The sequence below is a fragment of the Talpa occidentalis genome, unplaced genomic scaffold (genome assembly GCF_014898055.3).
Source record: "Talpa occidentalis isolate TD23 unplaced genomic scaffold, MPIMG_talOcc4v2.1 talOcc4.5, whole genome shotgun sequence".
Taxonomy (NCBI): domain Eukaryota; kingdom Metazoa; phylum Chordata; class Mammalia; order Eulipotyphla; family Talpidae; genus Talpa; species Talpa occidentalis.
Window position 1 is genome coordinate 100,234,655 of NW_023604861.1, and position 12,903 is coordinate 100,247,557.

Sequence of the window (12,903 nt, forward strand, 5' to 3'; positions counted from 1 at the left end):
AGTTAGCAGGATGGAAGAAATGTGAGTTACATACAATATAGGGAAATAAGAACACAACAGATCTGAAAAGTTTATTTCTAAATGCTATAGTTTTTTTTCTTAAAAATCATGTTTAACTACTAAAAAATTGGCCTGAATATAATGAGGCAAAATTCCATCTTAAAAAACCCATGAAATTTCAAAAATATTAAGGTATAATTCTAAAGTAATGACTCTACTTTTTCAAACAAAAAACAATTTTATTATCTACTTCAATGACTTCAATCATTATATTAACTATAATTTTCTCTCCAAACCTAAAAATTCAAGAACTTATGAATATTTTAAAATTATTTTTTAGTATTTTATTGAGGTAACATTGGTTTACAGCACTGTATATGATTTTGGGGAACAGGCTCATCTCTCAGTTGTATGTCACCACACCAAAGAACTCTATGCATATTTCAACTACATGTCCCAAATATAGGTCAATAAATTTTCTCTCTAGGGATAAAGCTAAGTGAAATAAGTCAGAAAGAGAAAGGTAAACACTGGGTAATTTCGTTTATATGTGGAATATGGAAAACTAAAACAAAGGGTGAGACAAAACTGAACCAATAAAAAACCCTAGAAATCTGACTGTAGAATTGAGGCTACTGAGGACTATGGGAGAGGACTATGGGTACCTTGGTAGTGGGTATGGTGACATGCACCTGAGATGTGATCCTATGCCTCAGAATCACAAGATAGTGATATAAACCAATGTTAGCACAAAAGAAAAATAAAACTTATTCTCTAAGCCATTCTATTTCCTGTATTTCCAATTTCATGCATAGAAACTGTTCAGAAAGCACATCTCGTCAATTTTACTTCCTTAATAATTTATTCCTCTCATAAATATTACCACTATGCTAATACAGTTCTTATCATTTTCCTTCTAACTAGCTTCCTTGTCACTAGTCTCATTTCCCCATAACCCATCTTTGACATAGATTAACAGTAGTGTACATTTGTTTTAAAGTACAGATCTAATTGTAACATTTCCTTTACATTATTTCAATGATTCTCTATGCCCATGACAATAGACTCTAAACTCAAGATACATGTATTTTTATTATTTATTGCTTATCTATCCCATCTCATCTTTCGCATCCTTCCTGTGCCATGCTTACCTCTTCGCAATCTATTCTCTAGCCATACTAAACTATGAAGAAATAACATGGAATTCTCTTCTGAAAGACACTAAGCTTTCATATAAGTTTTCTACCTGTTTGGGTCACCCCAAACACTTGCTTCTCACACTTGCTTCTCTAAATCTTTTCCTGGCTAATTCCTACTCATCTTTCAGGGCAGTACAGGCACAATCACTTCTGGAAATCTTTCCAAATATTTCCCCTCCCCTAATCTAAACCCCCACACTGAATCAGGTGTTTTTCTGTCAAATTCAATCATATATTATGCATATATCATTATGACTCTTAGCACATACTATAATCGCATCTCTACCTTCCTGCCACTAATATTATAGGCTTTTGGAAGATATCTGTATATCCTCATTATCTAACATAATACCTGGTACATGTCATTTAATGCTTGTTGACTGTATAGATGGATAAATGAATTGGTTCCCTTAGAGAGGGAAAAGAACTTATTTCATTGTTGTTGCCTTTGCTTAAGACATTTATGGAAAGTAGTTTCATCAGATTATAAACTAGAAAAGATGGCAACATCTTTTTCTTTATTGTGTTTGAACAACTAAAAATACTGAATAAAGACTATCATTCAGCTTTAATTATCAATTCCACATGTTCCTTTCTCAAAGGCGACGGACAAAGTAAAAATGTGCTCCTGGTTTTGAACATAATTACAAAGACCGTTTCAATGGAATAAATATTTGCTTCCCAAGGGAAAGTATTGAATACATACTTTCTAAGACTATCTTGAAATATCTCTAAGCAGATATTAAATTTTCAGTTCTCTAGAAAAAACACTGAGAAAACCTTATTGTTTTATTCAGATTCAAATTCAAACATTTTCTTAATCCACAGTTCTCAGAACATACTTTCATTGCCAAACTCTCTCCAAGGGATGCAATATTCTCAGATTTTTTATCCAAACACGCTTGCAGGCATTCCTTTTCTTTAGCCAGATCGTTCAGGGTTGCACCAAGAATGCTGATTTCTTCCCTCTGGGCAATACTTTGTCTTGTAAAATTATCTAAATATGTAAGACATTGTTTTAATCAAGATAAATTTTTATCTGTTCAAGCAGATTGAAATACCTTTCAAAACATATTCTCCTATATTATATTCAACAACTGAAAATAAGTACTATATCCCAAATTAAAAAAATGTTTTTTGTTGTTAGTTTTAGAAACTAAGATGAATGGTAAATTCTAAATGACTCATAAATGTACAAACACAAACATTTGAATAGAACAACGAAGAGCTCTATATCAAAATTTCTCAAGGATTTACTTGCGAGCTAGGGGAGAGGAATATAAGTGTATAAAGTAGGTGAAACATTTTAACAACCTGTAACATTTTCCCACTCTAGATTCCCCTCCTTGTAGTCTAGAATCGCCATTGTACACACATCATTAACCAATAGATCTTAATAATAAACTATTCAATTACATTATCTTCAGAGTTAAGTGTCTTTTCACTCTTGAAATTGATCCACAAAATCAAAATATTTAGATTATTCTTAAACAGCATGAACAATTTTTCTATAAATAAAATCCCAGGAAGTCTGATTCAGGGAGAACATTGGCAAGCCATTTTCAACTTAAGGCCTGAACGGTATAGAATAGTGGTTTTCAAACTAGTTTTCTCCACCAGCGCCACCAGCACCATCTGGACACTTGTTAGAAATGTAAATTCTTAGATCTCACCCCAGACCTACTGAATTAAAAATTCTGATTGGGGGCCTCCCTGGTGGCGCAGGCCTTTGAGCGCAGCACTGTGAAGCTGTCAGCAGCTTCCGCAGCACGGGTTCAATCCCGGCCGGCCAGGGAGATACCCACATGGCGCAGCAGACCTCTCCTATCTCACCTACTGCTCCCCTCAGCAGTGTATTTCAGTCAGTCTGCCTGTTCTGTTCCCCACTCTGTCTCTGGTGAATCCTCTCACCCTCCCACACATCTGGCCTGTGTCCCGGTTCTTGTATGCATGAATAATTTTTTTTTTTAAATTCTGATTGTACATGAGGAGTGTTGTAACAAGACCTCCTCCCAGGTGACTAATGCTCAATGAGGTTTGAGAACTACTACTCTATATAAAAAAGATACAAAAGTTCTGGCAATATTCTATTTCAAGGATCCTGGCTCCAGTGATCTTCATTAGTTGTCTAGGTGATTCTGACATGCACCAAAGTTTCAGAATGACTGGCTTGGAGCTCTGGAAGGGAAGTTCTGTTATACCACACTCCTGTGTAAATCCCTGCCAAGTGTCATCCAGTGCATCAGTAAGGAAGGTAATACCATACTGCCATATGAGGATAATTTATATAGTACTTGAACGTATCATATGCCTTTTCCAAACAATATTTTCTTTAATGCAAACCACCAGTGATTGGGTATTGTTTTGGGTATTTAGATATCTGAGTTCACACCCACTGGCATAAAACAAATTTTAAAAGACCTAAAACAGCTCTAGTATCTATCTCTCAGCTTCAACAAAATCCTTAACCTTACATCCCACTCAAGCTTCCACATTTTTCTGCTACTCTTAATAGGCAAACTTCATGAGATTTCTCTGTTCTTCCTATCTGTTTCCTTAGTTCCAAACCATTCCTCAAACTTCTCCAGCTTCCACATCTAACACTCCACTCAAACTTTTTGTCAGTTTACCAAAACCTCCATGCACCATATCCCATCAGCACTTTTCAGCTTCCATTTTATTTTACTTCTCAAAAGTATCTGACAATTGATCATACCCTCTTTTAAAAAATATTTTATTGCCTAAAAGCAAAATAAAACAAAAAACCCACTCACTTCTGGGTTTTCTTCTTACTTCTTTTGACTTATTTCTAAATGCGCTTCTTATTTTCTATACTTTCCTAGGTGATTTCATGATTTTAAGATATTATTAAATGCTGTTGTGTCCCAAATGTATACCTCCAGCTTAGATTCCTTTTCTGAGATACAAATGTATGTATTTAACTTTTACCTTATATTTTTACTTGGGACTTAAAATATCCAAAATGAGTTCTTCAGTACTTCCCTTTCATATCTTTTAATATTTCCTACCTCAATAAAAAAAAAAACTCCATCCACCTAATCACTGATGCCAGAATTTTTTAAACTACATACTAGCAAATGTTAAAAATCTTTCTTCAGTTTTGAAATGGCGTCTCTACTTTACAGTTATATTTTCATGGGAATCACTGGTAAGAAATATCGATAGGCGACTTTAAAAAATAATTCTCCATAAACTCAAGTAGTATCATAGATATAGCTAAATATATGTATACTTTCCACCAAAATATACAAATAATACACTTGAATTATAAACAAGTCACAATACAAAAACTTGTAAATTTAAGTGATCATCATAAATTTACAGTGTTGCTGCTTTATCTAGCTGTTTATTCATTGAAAAATTAAGCCATAACTAAGTACTTATGTTCTTAAATCTAACTGAAAATAAATTTCACTATCAGAAGAAAAATGTGTGCATTTTTCCATGATTTTTTTATTCATAAAATAAATTTAAGGACCTATCACAACTAATGAGGAAAAAAAATATCCATTTTCTACCATATTTCTTAAATTAGTATTAGGAAGAAAACTCACCAATTTTTTCATCCAAGCACATAATTTTTTCCTGAGTAAGTTGTAGCTCATATTTTTTCTTAGCCAGGTGTCGCTGAGTATCAGAAAGATCTTTCTCTGTGTTTTCATATAAAAGTCTGCAAATATTTTAATAATAAAACTAATTCTGAAGTTTTTGTGTTTGTAAATTTTTTAGCATACTTAAATCTAAAAACTTTTGAGGACAATAATATGCATTTTTTCAGTATTTTTATTATAAAACTACACTATAGGAAGTTTGGAGAGTAAAAGTTAAAAAGGGATCCTCAATGCACCAGTCTAGCATAAATAGCATTCTGGTGTTCATTATTCAGTATTGTTTTTTGCCACGCATATTTTAAAGTTATACTATAAATTAAAAATTGAATCGTGACTTTTTACCTCCATTTAATCTTTAATATTTTTCAACCTTACAATACAAACATCCAAACTATTTTCTGAGTGAAAAGCATGAGCAATAACCATTTATTTTTAAAAATGGAATAAAATGTTGACATGCAACATTGTGCAAGTTTAAGGTGTACAGGGTGTAACTTTGATATATAATAAATGATCACCAATATAGCCAAACTTATCACATTACATATTTATAGTGCAATATTAATATTTATAGTCAATACACTGCATTATTAACTCTCTCAGGCTTATTTCTACTTTAGCATGGTTGAATAATACTTCATTACATAAATGTATCATATATTTTTTATCCATCATCTGATGGGATTTTAGGTTTTTTTTAGCTATTGCTGTGATAAACAGGTAAGCGTATGTGTCATCACAACCATTTTCATTTCCCTTGTTAGATAATATGATAGATTTTTAATTTTTTGAGGAATCTCCATATTGTTTTCCACGGTTGTCGGACCAATGTATATTCCTACCAACAACAAATATGGGTTCCCTTTTCATCAGATCCTCTCAGTACCTGTTGTCTCTTCTGATGACAGCCATCCTACTAAGTGGGAGGTGATAGCTCATTGTGGTTTTGATTTGCATTTCCCTAAGGATTAATGATGTTAAATATTTCTTTTCATGTGTGTTTGCCATTTTGATATCTCTTTGAAAAAAAATGTATATTTAGTTCTCCCCATTTTTAAATTGAATTGTTGGGGATTGCTATATAAGCTGACTGAATTCTTTACATATTTTAGATATTAACCCCTTCCTGATAGGGGCTTGCAATTTTTCTCTCACTCTGTAAGTTGTCTTTTCATTTCATTATTTGTTTCTTTTGCTGTGCAGAAACTTTCAAGTTAGATGTCATCCTGCGTGCTGATTTTTCCTTTTGGTATCACATTAAAAAATATCATTGCTGGGCCTCCCCGGTGGCGCAGCGGTTGAGCGCTGGGTTGCGAAGCTGCCCGCGGCCTCTGTGGCGCCGGTTCGATCCCCAGCTGCTCCCCGGCCACCAGAGGAGGGTCCCACATGGCGTGCAGACCTCTCCTGCCGCCCGCTGCTCCCCTCAGCAGTGTACTTCGGTCCTTCTGCCTGCTCTGCTCCCCGCTCTGGCTCTGGTGAATTCTCTCACCCTCCCGCGCTTCTGACTGTACCCAGTGCATGTATAAACAAAACAAACAAACAAACCAGCAAACAAATAAATAAAGCATGCCTCTATAAAAAAAAAAAAAAAAAAAAAATATCATTGCTGCAACCATTATCAATGAGCTTCTACCCTATATTTTTTTCTAGGTATTTTATGGTACAGTATGGTATTTTGTTACAGGTCTTATGTTTTAAGTATTTAATATATTTTGAGTTCATTTTTTTGAGTTCACTTTGTAAGTATGAAATATGAGTCCAGTTTCATTATTCTGCATTTTTCTGTTTCCCAGCACTATTTGTTGAAGAGACCATCTTTTCCCTATCAAGCATTCTAGCTCCCTTGTCAAATATTACATGAACATGTATGCCAAGATTTAATTCTGGGCTTTCTATTCTGTTCCACTGGTCAACATGCCAGTACCATACTGTTTTCATGACTATGGCATTTTAGTATAGTTTGAAATTGTAAAGTATAATGCCTTTAGTTTTGTTCTTCTCTCTCAAGATTGCTTAGCTATTTGGGGCCCTTTGTGGTTCTACACGTTTTATGTGAAGAAACAAGAGATTGGTTCTTCTATTTCTGTGAAGAATGCCTTTGGTGTTTTAAAGGAGATCGCATTGACTCTGTAGATGACTTTGGGTAGTATGGGCATTTAAACAATATTAATTCTTGTAATCCATGAACTTGGAATACCTTTCCACTTGTAGATGTGTTCTTCCATATCTTTCAGCAGTCTTAGCTTTCATTGTACAAATCTTTTGTTTCCTTGAGTAACCATTTATTTTTAAATAAATATAACCATTTACTTAAGTACTCCCCAATCAATGATATTTATGTTCATTTTTCACCATTACAAATAAATCCCATTTTACAATAATCAGGGAAAAGTCAAACACATTTCTCATTCCTTATATAGACATCTTATACTTCACAAACCTTTTGCAACTTGGGATCCTGATTCCTCAGTATGGTATTATTCTCAAAGCAATTTGACATTTGTTCTCAAGCTATACTTTTCATCAGTACTCAGATTATACAATTTACGCAGTTCTAAGAGAATTACACTCAAAGTCATTCAAATTAATGTTTTTACAAGTTGTAATGTATAATGATGGTTTTTACAGTTCTCTTAAAACTGTCTTCCAAAGTGGCTATACCATTTGAAATCCCACCAGCAATGAATGAGTTCCTGTTGACCCAAATCCTTGAGCATTTCTTGTCAGTGTTCTGGACTTTAGTCATTCTACAACAGCAAATTTATGAGTATTTCATTGTTTTAACTTCCATTTCCCTGATGACATATGATGTGGAATAGCTTTGTATTTTTTCATAAGTTTTCTCTTTTTCTGTGTATCTTCTTTGTTGGGTGTCTTTGGCCCAATTTTAAATAAGGTTGTTTCCCTTTTGTTGAATTTTTAAAGCTTTTGTATATTTTATATAACGTTTTTTCCCTCTGTATTAAATTGTTTTTTTTTCCATTAAGTAACATTGCATTATGACACTATATAAGTATCTGGTATGCATCACTGAGAACCAGTGTATGTATCCCAAAGTTCACTGCCAGAAGTCCAATTCTATCCATCAAACCAATGGGATAACAGTTCTCTATCAGATTTGTCTTTTGTAAATATTTTCTCCCAGTCTGTGGTTTGTCTCATTTTCTTTGGCAGAGCAAAATTTTTCTTCATTTTAATATTATACAGCTTGTCAATTATTTCTTTCAAATACTGTGTCTTGGGTATTATATCTAAAAAGTCTTCACCATACCCAAGATTATCTGCTTTCTCCTGTGTTACCACATAGAAGCTTTGTAGTTTTGCATTTCACATTTAGATTATCATCCTTTTTGACTGATTTTGGAGTCTAGATGTTTTTGTTTGGTTTTGGTATATGGATATCTAGCTGTACTAGCAACATTTGGTGAATACTCTATCTTTGTTCCATTGTATTGTCTTTGCTTCCCCATCAAAGATCAGTTGACTATATTTATGTTTCTGGGCTCTGCAGTCTATTCCATTGATCTATCTTGGGCTTAGAGATCACTGATGCACAGAAACAGACACACAGGCCTCTTTTTTGAAAATATGCTTCTAGGTTATGAAAACACTCCAATTTGTCACAACTATTTATTGATCTAACATAAAACCTCACACAGAACAGCTTCCACTACTAAAATCTATTTACAAATAAATTTTCATTTAAGCAATATAGAAATAGATGAGTACTGATTTTGAAACCCTGGGAATTCTGTTCTTCACCATCAGTAAATCCCAAACAGTAATGATGCACTGCAGAACTTCAATTCAGACATACAGAAACCTAGGTGTATGCTGAACTATATTCAGAATTCAACTTCTATTAAGTAGTGTTGTGAGAAAACTTGTAATTTTCTCATTGATTGACAGAACAGGGACAAAACATTTTGACTACATTATAGGTGAATTATGTAGCTCCTGAGTAGTTTCTTTGTAATCCTTTACCTTTTATACATATAAACATAATAAAAGTCAGTAAATTATAAAATGTAAGACATTGCTCTATAAAAAAATTGACAGCTGTCTTCTCATCAGAAATAGTGAAAATCATAAGATAGTGCAAGGACATCATCAAAAATGAAATTAAAATAATTATGTTCAAATACAAATAATTCCCAACCTTTAGAAAGCAAAACTATGTCTCGTTACCACAAGGTTGCCAGAGAAGTGATGAGAAATGCTAAGATTTGTAATACATTTTGAAGACAGGATAAATTGAATTGATATGGATGTGCCACAAAAAAGATAAACCACAGATCATTTCAAGGTTTCAGGTCAAGAACTGAATAAATGTCATTTCTATTACCAAGATAGGAAGACTGAAAAAACAGATTTGTGTGTGCCAAAGGAGGAAGAGCAGCTGATGCAGAAACTCAGATTTGATAAAGTTAAGTCTGAGATGATTAGGTATTTTAATAGAGTCTATTAGATATTCTGAAGTTCAAGAGAGAATTCCAGGCTGGAGACATACATTTGAGAGTCAAAAGTAACTACATGAAACTGGATAAGATCAAAAGGGTGAGGATATATACAAAAGAGGAGAGGAGGTAAGGTTTAAGAACAGTTCACTCCAACATTTGGAGGTCAGGGAGATGAGGAGGAACTAGCAAAACAGACTGAGATAGGGTAGCCAGAGATAAATATAAAATCAAGTGAGCACAGCAACTCAAAAGTCAAATGAAGGAAGTGTTGAAGAGCAGAGAGAAAGCACAACTGATAAACTTTGACAATTGTTGCTAATAGTTTAAATAAAATAAAGTTGAGAATTAACTACTGAATTGAATATGAAAGTAAATATTGCCTTGAAATAAAGGGTTGACAGAATGATGGGGAAGAAAGCAGATCATAGCAGGTTCAAGAAAGAATAAAAACATGGGAGCCAGAAGTTTAGATACCTCTTTCAACGAAGTTTCCATAAATGGGTCACAAAACTTAGTATGAATATAAAATACCTGATGATATGATTATAAATCTGAACTAATGGACAAATACAAAACATTGTACTCAACTATTTCAGAATTTTCAAATTCGCAGGTATGCATAGATCACTGCTAAAAACTACCATAAAAGTAGAGGGCAATAAATTTCATAAGGTTGAGATCTCACAGAATATTCTATGAGAATACTAAAGCTAAACAAGAAACAGTCACAAAGCGATAAATGAAAATTCATTATGTATTTGAATATTTAACATCACATAGCGATAAATGAAAATTCATTATGTATTTGAATATTTAACATCACATTAATGAATAACCAGTGGATCAATTAAGTAGTCATAAATGGTGATTAGAAATATTTTATAAAGAAAGATGTAACAAAACTTGTGGGATTCATGCAGCATTTTGAGGGAAATTTAAGGTCTTAAATATTTATATTATATAAAAGCCTGAAAAGTGATAATATAAGCATTCATATAAAGAAATTTTTTAATAATAGAAAATGAAATCCAAAGAAAATAGAAGGAAGGAAATAAAGAAATAACAATTGTTAATGAAATAATAACACAAAACCATTGAGGTTCACCAAATCAAAAGTTGGTCTTTTGCAAATTCTAACAGTAACAATAGACTACAGAAAGGGGAAATCACTATAGAGTTTGTGGACATTAAATTGTTGACTATAACATTATTCTAAAAATATTTTACAATTTAGGCAAGATGAACAAATGTCTCAAAAAATTATATTGACTGCCTTAAAAAGAAATTATTAATTGTTCCTTTATCATCAAATAAATAAAGCCTTCCTTCAGAAAAGCTGATACCCAATGACTTCATGGTAAGTTCTATAATTCCAGTATTATACAAGTTCTTCCAGATAATGAAAGAAGACAAAGTAAGTTAGAAAGATTATTATGAGGGTTACATTATCTTAATACAAAATCTGATTTTAAAAAGCTTCAGAGAGGCAATTATTGAGTAATATCAAATGTTAATGTATTAGTTAACTGAGACCAGAAATATATAAAAAGTATACTAATCCTGACCAATTTTGATAAAACACAGTATTCATTCCTGAAAAAAAAAATTCTCAGTAATGTAGGAATAAAGGGAAATTTCTTTAACCTTATAGAAAACATCTATGAAAAATGTATATAGCTAACATCATACTAAATGTTGAGACTCTGAATGCTTTCCCCTTAAAACATGGAAGACAACGATATCCACTTCACCCCTTCTATTTAACACTACTGGATACTTCAATGCACTAAGGCAAGAAAAAGAAAAAAAGCATACAGACTGAATAAGTAAAACTGTAATTGCAGAGGACCTACCTGCCTATCTCAAATATTAAATGGCATCCATAAAAAGCATAAATGTATAGAAAATTTCACTTATGCTCATTCAATCACCACATCAATAGGGTTCCAGTATAATCAAAATGAATTACAACTGATAAAGCTACAAGATACAGTTACTCAGTGAGGAAGAATATGTAAAGCCTAAAGTAAAGAGGAGAAAGAGAAATCAGGACAACAGAATTTGAAGCCTCTGGCTCCTATAGCCACAACAAACTGAACACAGGCACCTCCTAGCCACATTAGCAAAAACATTCACACTAAATACTTATTTACCTCCATTACTTAATACCCAAATTCATTTGCCAGCTTTCAGCAAAAAATTATAAGGCATGCCAAAAGTCAAGTAAAAACATTCTGAAGGATCAAAACCAGATTCAGACTCAGATATGACACAGACATGGGAACTATCTGACAGAAAATTTTAAGTATGATATATTGGTTAAGGGCACTGATGGGAAAAGTACACAACAAGGTTGCTGAATATAACATACAATAACAGGTGAGTGGCATAAGCAGAGAGAGAAATGCTTGATCAAAAGAAAATGCTAGAAAGCAAATATTGTGACAAAAATTGGAGAATGCCCTAGATGGGTACATTAGTGGACAGGACATAATCAAGGATAAATCATTGAGCCTGAACATAGGTCCATAAAAGACTTCCCAAAATGAAATGTAAAGAGAAAAAAGACTGAAAAGCAAACAAACAAAAAACAGAGCACCCCAGAATAATGGGTGAAATTAAAAGGCCAAAGGAACAAAAAGAAGAGCATAAGAAATATTTTAAATAATAATGACCCAGGACTTTCCAAAATTAATGCATAGTATAGTCAATACACTATTGAAGGATTTATACTAACTGGATTCAAGACTTATTATAATGTTAGACAAGTCAAGAACAAAAAGGAAAAAATTAACAGATCAATGGGACAGAATAAACATCTCAGAAATAGGCCCACACAAATACAGTCAACTGATCTTTGATAAAAGAACAAAGACAACTTAATAGTGAAAGGGCAGTCTTGCAATAAATGGTGTGAGAACACATTGTAGGACATCCATTCACAAATTAAGTGAACCTAGCCACAGATTTGATACTTTTGACAAAAAATCAACTCAACGTGGATCACTGACCTTAAGTATAAACTGCAAAACCTTGCAACTTCTAGGAAAAAAAATAGAAAAATAATACATGCCCTTGAGTTTGGGGATGAATTTTAAATACAACACCAAAACACAACCCATGAAAGGAGAATTGGTTAAGCTGAACTTCATAGAAACTTAAAACTTTTGCTTTGCAAAAGACACCATTAAAAGGCACAAACAGAAAAAAAAATTTGCAAAACAACTAATCTGGTAAGAACCTGTATCCAAAATATACTAAAAATTCTTAATACTCAACAATTAAAAAACAGCAAAAATGGGCAAAAGATCTAAAACAGACACCTTACCAAAGAAGACAGACATGGTAATTAACCATATCACAAGATACTCCACATCATTTTTCATCAGCAAACTGCAAATTAAACTAAACAACTAAAACACTAAAATAAAAAACACTTCTTTTAATGGCTAAAGTCTAAAAATCTGACATCAAATGTTGACAAGGATGTGGAGTAATTTGAGTAAGAAACTCATTCACTCGTGGTAAAAATGCAAAATGGTACAGCAACTTTGGAAGAGAGTTTAGCAGTTTCTTGTAAAGCTAAATACAGTTTTAGTGTATGATCCAATA

General features: G+C 32.9%; 1 protein-coding gene across 6 annotated transcripts in view; it reads right to left on the bottom strand.

Moving 5' to 3' along the window:
* TSGA10 (testis specific 10) overlaps window positions 1-12,903 on the bottom strand; it is a 104,896-nt gene that overhangs the window by 47,858 nt on the left and 44,135 nt on the right. For all 6 annotated transcript variants that reach the window (XM_037527932.2, XM_054701898.1, XM_037527939.2 and 3 more), the window contains exons 10-11: window positions 4,775-4,890; window positions 2,042-2,196 (exon numbers count right to left, since the gene is read on the bottom strand). In XM_037527932.2, coding sequence (XP_037383829.1) covers window positions 2,042-2,196; window positions 4,775-4,890 — 271 coding nt within the window. The remainder of the gene's footprint in view (window positions 1-2,041; window positions 2,197-4,774; window positions 4,891-12,903) is intronic.